Genomic DNA, 13,724 nt, shown 5'->3' with positions numbered 1-13,724 from the left:
TGTGGATGTCTTGTGGTAACATAATCCTGCACATCACAAGTCTTTTTTATTCATTGTTTTGTGGACTTATTTTTTCTTTATAATTTTTTAGGCTTTTTGTTTTTTGTCAATGGCATTGTCAGTTTCTCTTCAATTTATAACTTCTGAATGTCAATTTGATATATGTCACCTTTTCCTATTTTAAATCCTACATCAATGCAAGTATTATGATTGTAGGCCATCAAGGATCTTAGAAATAAATTCAACTATTTGTAAATTTTTGCAGAGTTTTCTGAGTTCATTGATTTGAATCCTATACCAATTATGTAAGTCAATTGTATCTGATTTTATGTCCTTTATGGGCCCTGTAATTTTGAAAATAAAAATATTCTATTCTATTCTATTCTATATGTTTGCTGTAGGCCTAGAAGTAAATAAATAGCTTACATTAACCTCATTTTAAATCTCATGAATAGTTGTCTCATTGGCATTTATAACACTTTTCTTTTTTTTAAATGATGAAGTCAATGACCTCCTTTGGACAAAATACAAATATACTGACATCACATAAAATTCTTCAACAATAAAAAACAAAATCTACAAAATCATGGCCTTTATTTTATATGATGTAACATGATTTATAGCTCTGAATAACAACAATAACAAACAAATACCAGTAACAAATAAACATGTAAGTTATCTATACATTCTTCATAATATATCAAATATAATCATGCATCTGAAAAGCTTGGTCGGTGGATTATTTGTAAATGACTTCTTGTTCTATAGGTTTTGTGGTTTGAAATAATTTAGCTTCTTATTTCATTGATCTTATAGCTATCAAAACAAATGAAAACATACATTTCTGAGTATAAGCAAGTTGACATACAACCTCACCTCAATATAAAGGGCAATGTTTTTTTGTTAACTATTGAGTACTATTCTTCTCTGTTATGATTTGTGACAGTAACTTTTATCTTATAAATTTGAACATATTAAAATTTGCAATATGCAAAGTGCAAAATGCAAAGTTTTAAAGTCAAAGATCCATGATGAACAGACAAGGCCATATCTCCAAACTTCAAAAGCTTATTCAACCCTGTTATGTTTTGTTGAGTAAGGTCAAAAGTTGACTGCATAAACTTTATATTTAAGAGAAATTATAGTACTGTTATAGATTTAAATGTCAATTATAGATGATAAAGTGGCTAACACCAGCATAATTCATAACACAAATATCAAGTTGTGAACAATGTTTGCTGAGACAACTGTAGTACCACACATTTAGGGACGACATCAAAAGATCAATGTAAGATAAAAAAAAACTTAATTCAAATAGTTTGGGGGTGGCAGTGGGGAGTTGAACGGCTGCAAGATTTGGTTATCCGACATTGATTTTTACATATATCCATATCGGTCAATCAATTTTTCCCAAATTAAGTTAAGAGCGGGGTGGAGGGGGGTCAGTGAAAAAACTATGTGAATTAAGTTTTTCATCCTTCATTGAACTTTTGATGTTGTCCCTTACTTATAAAGCCCAGTACAAAGGACAATTAACAGGCCTCTTATTAAAGTATTGACAATTCATTAAAGATATAAAATAATTAGTCAGATATATTCAGCTGTAAGACATCAGATCTTCTTTAACCTCAGCATAAGTTATACACATAATTTAAATCATAATTATAACAGATACATTGATAAATAACCCTATTTTGGCTGGCAAGTTAACTTTGAACACCTTTTAGCAAACATTAAATTATCATCATCTGTGTAATGATTGGAAAGTTACAAAATCCCATCAAATCATTAACAATGATGTGGTCCCTACACATTAGTGTTACCTGCTTAACTAATGAACTGCTTATATAAATGATCTGCTGTTCATGCTTAGGTTATATAATTACTGAATAGAAGTTTATTGATTTGCTTATTGCCTTTTCTCTTTTGGTTTTTTGTAGGAATTTTGTCCCTCATAATAAAATAAGTTCTATGATTTATATGGTCAGTGCACCATGGTATATATAAGAGGGGGGATAGGACCTTTATCGGGACTCCGGGATCGGGTGTTTTTAAGCTCGGGATTTCGGGATTGACCCTTTCGGGATCCGGGAATCCTTTTTTTTTCGGATTTCGGGATTTACTTTATTTAAATTCGGGACCTCTGGATTTCGTTTTTTTAAGTCCGGGATTTCGGGATCAGGACCCCTCCTATCCCCCCTCATTTAAAGGTCCTTTTTAACATACTTTCTTTCCTCCAAACACACACACACTCAGGATGAATTGTTCAATAAAAATATTTCCAAGATTTGACCTATTTTTACAAATGATTATTGTTTTAATAAGACAGGTTTTGTATGATACATAATTCAATAAAAATAATATGACTACAAAAATAAACAACTGTGACATGAGAATACCACAGATACCAGAAAGATGACAAAATACCCTCATTATAATTTAATGATAAAAAGTCGCAAGATCAAATTATATAAATTAGGAAATAATTTTAAATATGCAAGTAGCATTTATCATATTTAATGTTGAAAATGGATTAAGTTAGTAAATTAACAAAAAAAACACCTCAAAATTGGCTTAATTTGACAAATGAAGTTTATAGGTATATAACCTAAGTCATTCAAATTTAAAACACTTATTGCCATCATGAAACTAAATATGTTGAACAATGTTAAACAATTAAAGTTCAATAACTCTTGAAAAACTAATCTGAAAAGTTTCAAGTTGTAATTTTTCATATGTTATTGATTTAGGACAAAAGTTGTTACCTCCTTTTCGAGATATTTGAGATTTAAAATATGGCGGGAAAAGGCTGAATCGGACTTTTACCTTATATTTGCATTGGTATTATTTGGGTCTCAAAATTAAAGAAAGAAAATCAAGAATCTTCTAAAATTTTGATAAATTACCTATCATGAGCTATAAAGTCTTATATGAAAAAATAAATGGGTGTTATGGGGCAAAATATTTTACATTGTATTGTATGGAAAAACACCAAGGAGTCCGGAAATTTTACACAAATTCCAAAATCTCACCTAAGTACATCCTTAAAGATGTCAAAATGTTCAAAAATTCCATAACTCTAGGACAATTCTGAAAAAGTTCAAATTTAAGAGACAGATTGTCTTATAAAAGAAACAAACTTCATTTTTTTAAATACCAATCAAAGCAAACTTAGAAATATTATGAAGAAAATAGGCAGTGGTACAGCAATATATATCATATATGTCTATTACTCTTTTTTGACATCTGTATAATACTCAACAAAAAAAAAACATAATTATATAGAACAAATAAATTTGCATTATTAAACTTAAAATTAGACAGATGTTATCGCCACTCAAACAAAACATTATTTTGTTGTTGGAAATATGTGACATAAAAAATAAAACATAAGTTATATGTTAAGGTGGTACCCAACATCTTAACTAAAATTTATTTGGCTCGTTTATTTTCCTAAAATTTTGACGAAGTATTTACTTTGAACGTTTGACAAAAATATAAAAATTTCAAAATATTTGAACCAACCAATTTATTAGAAAAATTATTCTGGTTATATAGCAGTTTGACAAACACTAATTTTGATAATTGAGAAGCTTAATATTGCCTTCACAAGGCAACTTAATTAAAACATTTAGCTGATTTTACAGAGTTATCTCCCTGTAGTGTTAGGTACCACCTTAATGCATTAGAACACATAAATACTTGACATTTCATAATTGGTTGAACATCTCAAGGATTTATACAAAACTTCACCAGGAATTATTTTCATTATATATGAGCTGCAGCAGATAGATATTAACCCTATGTAAATATCAATACATCTTTTATAAAAACCTATTTGAGGTAAAAAAAATCTTGATGCAAAGTCTGTCGCTGTTTAAAAATTGATTTGATTGACTGATTGGTTGGTGATTGCTTTACACCACATCAGCACAAAAAAGATATGTCAAGGCAAAAAAAAAAGTTGATATAACATCCTACAACACAGCACAAAATTCATCTTTATTATATATTTGAATGTTATTAATTTGTTCAAAGGCTTATACATGTAAAGGAGTAGGTCCGGTAAGGGCCGATTTTGGCCTCAAAATTCAGGTTCATCTAACGAAAGATTTTGGACACTTTTTAAACACTTAAGTGTCTATTTTAATTGATTCAACTAGTATATGTGAAAGATTTTAGCTGATTAAGTCATTAAAAACCCTCCGATTCAAGCAAAAATATGAAAAATCTATCAAATATGCAAAAAATCGTCATTTTCAGATGTTTTTTGTCAAAAATGAAAGTGGCCGCATCCGTGTTCAACCTCAACCTTTATATATGTCATGTATTATCATTAAATACAACTTACATTTCAATATTATGAATGAACACGAATGCGGCCACTTTCATTTGAGACGGAAACCGTCTAAAATTTAACCAAAATGCTAAAATTGTGAAGATTTCAGTAATATAGCATGACTTAATGATGTTAGTACCCGATATAATTATATGTGCATTGTATTGTCAAAAACAGACCATATTTGTGTAGCAGAAGCATTCTTCTTTCCAATAAATAGCTAAAGGATTACATTTTCACAATTTTGCAAAACTACTATATTTTGGGGCCAAAATGGGGTCTTACTGAACCTACTCCTTTATACATGCACTTGCATAAGGTCAATTTCTTTCCATCGCAGCTCAAATATTTATACCACATTGCCAAATAAATGACAATCAATTAACATTAAACCAGTCTCACTTAAAACAGTCAGTCTGTAAATAAATAAAAATAATAAAAAATCTAAGATAATCTAACATTAAACATCCGCCTTGATTTCATCGAATAAAAAGTTATTTTGTTTATATGATGCATTCTCAGGTAAATCTAACTTGTCTTTAGCCTGTTGTATATCATCATTTATGGCATCTATTAATTCATCTGTAAAATAAAAAAACATTAATTTAGAACAATGAAAACTTGATCCTAGGTCTAAATCTAAAAGTTAAAAAAAATACATGCATGGTTTTAACCGTATCTTCTAAAAATGATGTCCACAAATAATACAGCAAAGTCACAAAAAGTGATGGTAACAGGATTCTTTTTCATAATTTTAGTGTTCAAGTGTAATTATATAAAAATAGACTTCAAACAAGGGAGATAATTTAATAAGAAAATAGCAACTATTGTCACACAATGCATTATAAAATTAACCGTAACAAAAAAAAACCCTAACATTATATTGAGGTATCATCTAATCAAACATATTTTTTTACGTGTAATACAACAGAGATAGTGATGTAAGAGTATAATTCATCTGTGTTTACAAAAATCTTGGATATTTATCAAATTTGAGTAGGTTTCCCTTAAAAAGTCATTTTATTTCCTATAGCCGTAACATTGTATGTTTGATAACATGTAAGGCTAATTACACAAACAGAATTTTTATTATCAGCAAGTCATTTTGATTCTGTTGGAATGTTGTCTCATTAAACCATAACTCCTTATTCTTATACATGACCTATAATTGCAAACTTCTACGTCATTTTATCTTCTTATTTTTATATGTAATATGTTTTGAGAGAAGAAATTCATTAACAGACATCACGATTACAAACAATACATTGACAGGTTGCTTTAATCTGCTTTCTTATCAATAAACAGTCATTGAAGACCTGTTGGTGACCCTCTGCTGTTGCTTTTTATTTGGTCGGGTTGTTGTCTCTTTGACACATTCCCAATTTCCATTCTCAATTTTATGATCAGCATGGACATTACAATTTTACATACCACGTATACATACACTTGCTAATAATTGATACTACTTAAATAATATACTACCCCATATTTTATCTTTAATAGAAATGGTAGTTCGTGTGATTTTGTTCTTATCAATAAATAAAAACTTACCTAAAGAGGAGAAATCTCTCATTGGTCGTATATATCCAAGCATAATTACTTTTAATGTTGATCCATAAAAATCTTCTTTAAATGTGTGTATAACATGTGTTTCCTGAAAACATAGAACAACATTTAAATGTATTAATAACATATGGGTTTTCTGGATAGAACAACACTTAAATGCATGGTATAACATGTGTTTCCTGAAAACATAAGAGAACAACACTTAAATGCACAGTATAACATGTGTTTCCTGAAAACATAAAACAACATTTAAATGCATGGTATAACATGTGTTTCCTGAAAACATTAGAGAACAACACTTAAATGTATGGTATAACATGTGTTTCCTGAAAACATTAGAGAACAACACTTAAATACATGGTATAACATGTGTTTCCTGAAAACATTAGAGAACAACACTTAAATGTATGGCTAGAGGTATAGGGGGAGGGTTGAGATCTCATAAACATGTTTAACCCCGCCGCAATTTTGCGCCTGTCCCAAGTCAGGAGCCTCTGGCCTTTGTTAGTCTTGTATGATTTTAAATTTTAGTTTCTTGTGTATAATTCGGAGTTTAGTATGACGTCCATTATCACTGTACTATTATGCATATTTTAGGGGCCAGCTGAAGGACACCTACGGGTGCGGGAATTCTCGCTACATTGAAGACCCATTGGTTGCCTTCGGCTGTTGTTTGCTCTATGGTCGGGTGGTTGTCGCTTTGACATATTCACCATTTCCTTTCTCAATTTTATAACATGTGTTTCCTGAAAACATTAGAGAACACCACTTAAATGCATGGTATAACATGTGTTTCCTAAAAACATTAGAGAACAACACTTAAATGTATGGTATAACATGTGTTTCCTAAAAACATTAGAGAACAACACTTAAATACATGGTACAACATGTGTTTCCTAAAAACATTAGAGAACACCACTTAAATGTATGGTATAACATGTGTTTCCTGAAAACATTAGAGAACAACACTTAAATACATGGTATAACATGTGTTTCCTGAAAACATTAGAGAACAACACTTAAATGTATGGTATAACATGTGTTTCCTGAAAACATTAGAGAACACCACTTAAATGCATGGTATAACATGTGTTTCCTAAAAACATTAGAGAACAACACTTAAATGTATGGTATAACATGTGTTTCCTAAAAACATTAGAGAACACCACTTAAATGTATGGTATAACATGTGTTTCCTAAAAACATTAGAGAACACCACTTAAATGTATGGTATAACATGTGTTTCCTGAAAACATTAAAGAACAACACTTAAATGTATGTATAACATGTGTTTCCTGAAAACATTAGAGAACAACACTTAAATGTATGGTATAACATGTGTTTCCTGAAAACATTAGTGAACAACACTTAAATACATGGTATAACATGTGTTTCCTGAAAACATTAGAGAACAACACTTAAATGTATGGTATAACATGTGTTTCCTGAAAACATTAGAGAACAACACTTAAATGCATGGTATAACATGTGTTTCCTAAAAACATTAGAGAACAACACTTAAATGTATGGTATAACATGTGTTTCCTAAAAACATTAGAGAACACCACTTAAATGTATGGTATAACATGTGTTTCCTAAAAACATTAGAGAACACCACTTAAATGTATGGTATAACATGTGTTTCCTGAAAACATTAGAGAACAACACTTAAATACATGGTATAACATGTGTTTCCTGAAAACATTAAAGAACAACACTTAAATGTATGTATAACATGTGTTTCCTGAAAACATTAGAGAACAACACTTAAATGCATGGTATAACATGAGTTTCCTGAAAACATTAGAGAACAACACTTAAATGCATGTGATCCTTTTTCAGCTGATTGTAATAGTTTGTTCTGCAATACAGTAACTAATGTTGTGCTGTAACATAACTCTCTCTCACAGGTGAACATTAAACACTCACAAACATGATCAACCGAACAACATTCCGTATGTGCCTGTTCCAACTCAGGAACCTAAAATTCAGTGATTGTCATTTGTTGCCTGATGCTGCATTATTGTTTTTTGTTCATTGTTTTAAAAAGTTTTGTTTTCTTGTTTTAGCCGACTAAGTTGTTTGGGTTTTGCTCATTGACAAAGGCTGTACAGTGACCTAAAGTTATTAATTATGTCTTTGGTGGAGAGTTATCTTATTGACAATCAGTTTGTCATCTTATTATTATTTTTACCATAGATTTCTTTGTATTATGATAGTAAGGGTTCCATCCAATACTAAGGACCATTTTCAATACTTCACCATTATCCACATTGGCCCAGCCATAGTACACACCACCTGGAAGATCTTTGGGTAAGTTTTCTACTACCTTTTCTGGGAAATTAGCTGAAATGTAGAACAGTACTTAAGTCAGTCTAGAATAACATATAACAGTAGCAAAGACAGAAGATTTTCTATAAATTAATGATTAATTTAATGGTGCTGTTTGGTGATTAATTTAATGGTGTTGTTTGGTGATTGGTGATTAATTTAATGGTGTTGTTTGGAGATTAATTTAATGGTGTTGTTTGGAGATTAATTTAATGGTGTTGTTTGGAGATTAATTTAATGGTGTTGTTTGGAGATTAATTTAATGGTGTTGTTTGGTGATTAATTTAATGGTGTTGTTTGGATGATGTCTTGTTAACATGTTTTTTTTTTCTTTGCTCATTTCGCCAAAACGGATGCAATAACGGTATTTTATTTTTGTCAGTTACATGAGTTAGTTTTCGTCTTTATGAGTTTTTTTGGAAATTGGGAAAGAGAGTTCAATATGTGTATACATAAAGAGGACAAAAGACGGTTGACCTATAAACATGATAATTTAAATATATATATAATTGGAATTGCTCAATCACATAAACAATCTGGTCTACAGTTGTTATTTAATAATACTATGCATTCCTATGAAAATCAAAGTAAAATAACTTAATGGGAGGAGCAATACAACAAAGACATAGAAATTAACAACTACCAGTCAAAACAAATTGTGCATATCGCAGACATAGGCAGATCAAGGGGGCCTGGGGGACCGGGCCCCCCCCCCCTTTCCTGGGAAAAATTTAGTTGATTATATAGGGAATCAATGAAGCATGACTGGAGCGGGCCCCACCTTAGGTTAGTCAGAGGGCCCCCTTAGGAAAAGTTCTGGATCCACCACTGGCAGATTATCAAGGCAAATAAAATTGTATTAATAATTGATATTTCAAATTTGAATTTCAGTGTGAAATATATATATGCATAATATATTGAGCATGAATAATGAAAGTTGATCGAAACTGAAATACACATGTATAGAATTTTCCGACATTGATATCCTGTCCTGAGACAAAAAGGCTGTCATTCTTAAGATAATATCTGATATGTTCTTTATGTCGTAACTACAATCCTTTTCACCACCAATGTGACCTACCTAATAAGACTATTTACCGGGTTTGAAATAAACATGAGCAACACAACAGGTGCCACATGTGGAGCAAGATCTGCTTACCCTTCCATCACCCCACTTTTTGGTGGGATTTGTGTTGCTTAGTCTTTAGTTTTTAACTAATCATTTACTAATATACTGTGTATTCATTTCAGGTATCAGTCATCCTTATTATTAAAGCTATAAACCTAGGAAGATGTTGACTCTCATTTATGACTGATACCTTTTAGGCAAATTAATGCAGCAATTTGTTTGTAATGAACCGCTTCTATGGACACCATATGTTTAAAATTGTGAAAGGACACCATACGTTTAAAATTGTGAAAGGACACCATACCTTTAATCTTGTTCGCTTCCAGATGACTTTAACAGAACATTCCTGAAGATCTATTTTCTAATAGACTTGACTTTAATTGTTTAAGTTTTTTTTTTCGTATCCAAAAAAAAATTGTCCCCGGGGGAGGAGATAACTAATCATTTACTAATATACTGTGTATTCATTTCAGGTATCAGTCATCCTCATTATTAAAGCTATAAACCTAGGAAGATGTTGACTCTCATTTAGTTTTCTACATGTTTTATTTGTCTGTTTGTCTTTTTATTTTTATTTTTTAGCCATGGCGTTGTCAATTTATTTTCAATCTATGAGTTTGACTGTCCCTCTGACATCTTTAGCCCCTCTTTTTTAAGCTAATAGCTATTGTATCTCAGCTGCAACTAATCAGAATCTATATGTGATAAGAACTATTTTAAGATGGTGTGTTCAAATGTTTATTGACTGAAACTAATACACCTTATCGCTATTTGTGCGACATTACTGGACATCACACTGTCATAATAGTTCTATAAAATATGACCTCGGGGGCATTATTTACTATTTCTATTTACTGTTCTGATATTAAAAAAAAAATAAAAAATGAAAATATCAGTATAACTAGAGGCTCTAAAGAGCCTGTGTCGCTCACCTTGGTCTATGTGAATACTAAACAAAGGACACAGATGGATTCAAGACAAAATTGTGGTTTGGTGATGGTGATGTGTTTGTAGATCTTACTTTACTGAACATTCTTGCTGCTTACAATTATCTCTATCTATAATGAACTTGGCCCAGTAGTTACAGTGGAAAATGTTAGTAAAATTTTACAAATTTTGTGAAAATTGTTAAAAAAATGACTATATAAAGGGCAATAACTCCTTAGGGGTCAATTGACCATTTTGGTCATGTTGACTTCTTTAGGTCTTACTTTGCTGTACATTATTGCTTTTTACAATTTATCTCTATCTATAATAATATTCAAGATAATAACCAAAAACAGCAAAATTTCCTTAAAATTACCAATTCAGGGGCAGCAACCCAACAACAGGTTGTCTGATTCATCTGAAAATTTCAGGGCAGATAGATCTTGACCCAATAAACAATTTTACCCATTGTCAGATTTGCTCTAAATGCTTTGGTTTTTGAGTTATAAGCCAAAAACTGCATTTTACCCCTATGTTCTATTTTTAGCCGTGGCGGCCATCTTGGTTAGTTGGCCGGGTCACCGGACACAATTTTTAAACTAGATACCCCAATGATGATTGTAGCCAAGTCTGGATTAATTTGGCCCAGTAGTTTCAGAGGAGAAGATTTTTGTAAAAGATTACTAAGATTTACGAAAAATGGTTAAAAATTGACTATAAAGGGCAATAACTCCTAAAGGGGTCAACTGACCATTTCGGTCATGTTGACTTATTTGTTAATCTTACTTTGCTTAACATTATTGCTGTTTACAGTTTATCTCTATCTATAATAATGTTCAAGATAATAACCAAAAACAGCAAAATTTCCTTAAAATTACCAATTCAGGGGCAGCAACCCAACATCAGGTTGTCCGATTCATCTGAAAATTCCAGGGCAGATAGATCTTGACCCGATAAACAATTTTACCTCCATGTCAGATTTGCTCTAAATGCTTTGGTTTTTGAGTTATAAGCCAAAAACTGCATTTTACCACTATGTTCTATTTTTAGCCGTGGCGGCCATATTGGTTAGTTGGCCGGGTCACCGAAACATTTTTTAAACTAGATACCCCAATGATGATTGTGGCGAAGTTTGGTTTAATTTGGCCCAGTAGTTTCAGAGGAGAAGATTTCCTAAAAGATAACTAAGATTTACGAAAAATGGTTAAAAATTGACTATAAAGGGCAATAACTCCTAAAGGGGTCAACTGACCATTTTGGTCATATTGACTTATTTGTAAATCTTACTTTGCTGAACATTATTGCTGTTTACAGTTTATCTCTATCTATAATAATATTCAAGATAATAACCAAAAACAGCAAAATTTCCTTAAAATTACCAATTCAGGGGCAGCAACCCAACAACAGGTTGTCCGATTCATCTGAAAATTTCAGGGCAGATAGATCTTGACCTGATGAACAATTTTACCCCATGTCAGATTTGCTCTAAATGCTTTGGTTTTTGAGTTATAAGCCAAAAACTGCATTTTACCCCTATGTTCTATTTTTAGCCATGGCGGCCATCTTGGTTGGTTGACCGGGTCACCGGACACATTTTTTAAACTAGATACCCCAATGATGATTGTGGCCAAGTTTGGTTTAATTTGGCCCAGTAGTTTCAGAGGAGAAGATTTTTGTAAAAGTTAACGACGACGGACGACAGACGACGGACGACGGACGCCGGACGCCAAGTGCTGAGAAAAGCTCACTTGGCCCTTTGGGCCAGGTGAGCTAAAAACGTTAAAAATTTAATAAGAATGCAAAAATATGTTATAGCAAAAACGAACATGTATAACTAATATATGTCCTTGGTTATAGGACTACACACTGTCACAGGTTCCCATAAAAAAAAATTACCACATAACCCAAAATATCTGACGTCACAAGGAAAAAGTGAGTGTTGTAGGATGTAATAGTTCAGGAGGTACAGATTCTCATGTCAGCCGGGAATAGCTATTAGGTGTATAGCTGCACCCCATGATTCGAAGCAAAAAATGAAGATATCTTGATTATTTGGAATATTTTGTGACATACATATATTACACAAGCCAGTATTCATGGTATTACACCAGACACAGATAATTTTATGAAGAACCTGGTCACTGACACTCCTGTTTTTTGTTATCATTTTCCCCCATAAGTTAGATATAAGTTTGTGTAAAATTAACTGTATTCAATACCAGTGGGTATTCCTAGTTCTTTGCTGCCCCGTCCAAATCCTTTAACAACTTTTCCTTCTGCAAAATGTGGTAGAATTTGCTCCATTTTTATATAACCTTAAAATGTAAGAATCGTCATATGTTCTCGTTAATGAACTTCCGGTAAATTTTTCGTATTTTGAAATTTTCCCCGGCTGTTTTTTGCATTTCCTCTTGCGCGGGTGACGTCATTTGGTTGCGCAGAACAAGGGGCGTCAAAATCGCCATATTGGCTGCTACAGTTGTTGACAGAAATAGGGTCACCTGACAAATCTGTTGGAATCACAAGCATCAGAAGTTGAAAGTATTTAGTTATCAACAGGTCACAAAGTCAACTGGTTCAAGACTTTGAAAATCGACTTAATTGTTTTAATTTGAGGAAGGGGTCAGAAGAATCTTCATCTGAATTCCTGCTTCCGCCAACTTCCGGAAAGAAATGGGTAGTAAAGATGACGAGTACGATTACTTATTTAAAGGTACAGACCGTCTATTTGTGTGATTAAGTCTTACATTAATTCTCATATTTACAGTTTACATCACCATGAACGACTTGAAGCTTTGTTCGCACCCCGATGTGATGTTGTTGATGTTTTGTTGTGTTGTCATTAAGGACAGGAAATGAAATGTCAAAAACTATTTTTGACAGCATAAACATTTCCCTTCAGATGTTTATTCCCTTATTACTTCAGAGATTTCCCATGTCCATCAATTGATTTTACATTTGTATAAATAAATAGTCGACCCTATGAAGGGCATAGGCTAGGGTCAGACAAGAATTAAAAAAATAAATGTAGTTGCTTAATTGTCCTTAGTTCTTGAGTTAGTATATGCAACGCTGACCTGTGCGTTTGTAATACTCAAACTATTATGTGTCCTTCAATGATGTCCGTTTTTTTATTGTGTCTTTCTTTTTCTCTAGCGACTGTAAACAGGAAACACCTACGATGATATTGTCAGGTTACCGTCGGGTTAAAGCTACATTTATATGTAGAAAGTGTATCAGCACCAATCTTGGCGGTCAACTGTGAAAAATATGTTTTCTTAATTCTCTTTTACAACAAAATATCATAATACACTATTTAGCTTTTTGAACACAGTACAGCAGTCAGGGGACTTACTTAAATAAGTGATTTTCTAAATCACTGATTTAAGTAACATTATTTCCATAAAGGTTGGAAGTTAGAGTTGTCTTTCT

General features: G+C 32.0%; 2 protein-coding genes across 3 annotated transcripts in view; one reads left to right on the top strand and one right to left on the bottom strand.

Annotated features, from left to right (window-relative positions):
* Nucleotides 1–945: 945 nt before the first annotated feature.
* Nucleotides 946–12,725, bottom strand: LOC143051496 (riboflavin kinase-like). The gene is made up of 4 exons (XM_076224372.1): nucleotides 12,512–12,725; nucleotides 8,100–8,251; nucleotides 5,891–5,993; nucleotides 946–4,921 (listed from the first exon to the last, which is right to left on the bottom strand). Exons 1-4 carry the CDS (start codon nucleotides 12,594–12,596, stop codon nucleotides 4,800–4,802), a joined length of 462 nt encoding a protein of 153 aa, XP_076080487.1. The 5' UTR covers nucleotides 12,597–12,725; the 3' UTR covers nucleotides 946–4,799.
* Nucleotides 7,893–13,724, top strand: part of LOC143051495 (ras-related protein Rab-11A) — a 22,143-nt gene continuing 16,311 nt past the window's right edge. The window contains exon 1 of one of the 2 annotated variants that reach the window (XM_076224370.1): nucleotides 7,893–7,896. Coding sequence is in view for 1 of the 2 variants with exons in the window: in XM_076224371.1 (XP_076080486.1) it covers nucleotides 12,966–13,005 (40 nt within the window). In the remaining variant the exon portion in view is untranslated. Of the gene's footprint in view, nucleotides 7,897–12,743; nucleotides 13,006–13,724 lie in introns of those variants that run through there. The other variant, XM_076224371.1, reaches the window with a different exon arrangement.

This window comes from Mytilus galloprovincialis, chromosome 11 (genome assembly GCF_965363235.1).
Source record: "Mytilus galloprovincialis chromosome 11, xbMytGall1.hap1.1, whole genome shotgun sequence".
In the NCBI taxonomy this organism is placed as follows: Eukaryota; Metazoa; Mollusca; class Bivalvia; order Mytilida; family Mytilidae; genus Mytilus; species Mytilus galloprovincialis.
Note: the sequence above shows the minus strand (reverse complement) of the source record. Positions and strands in the feature narration are given on the sequence as shown.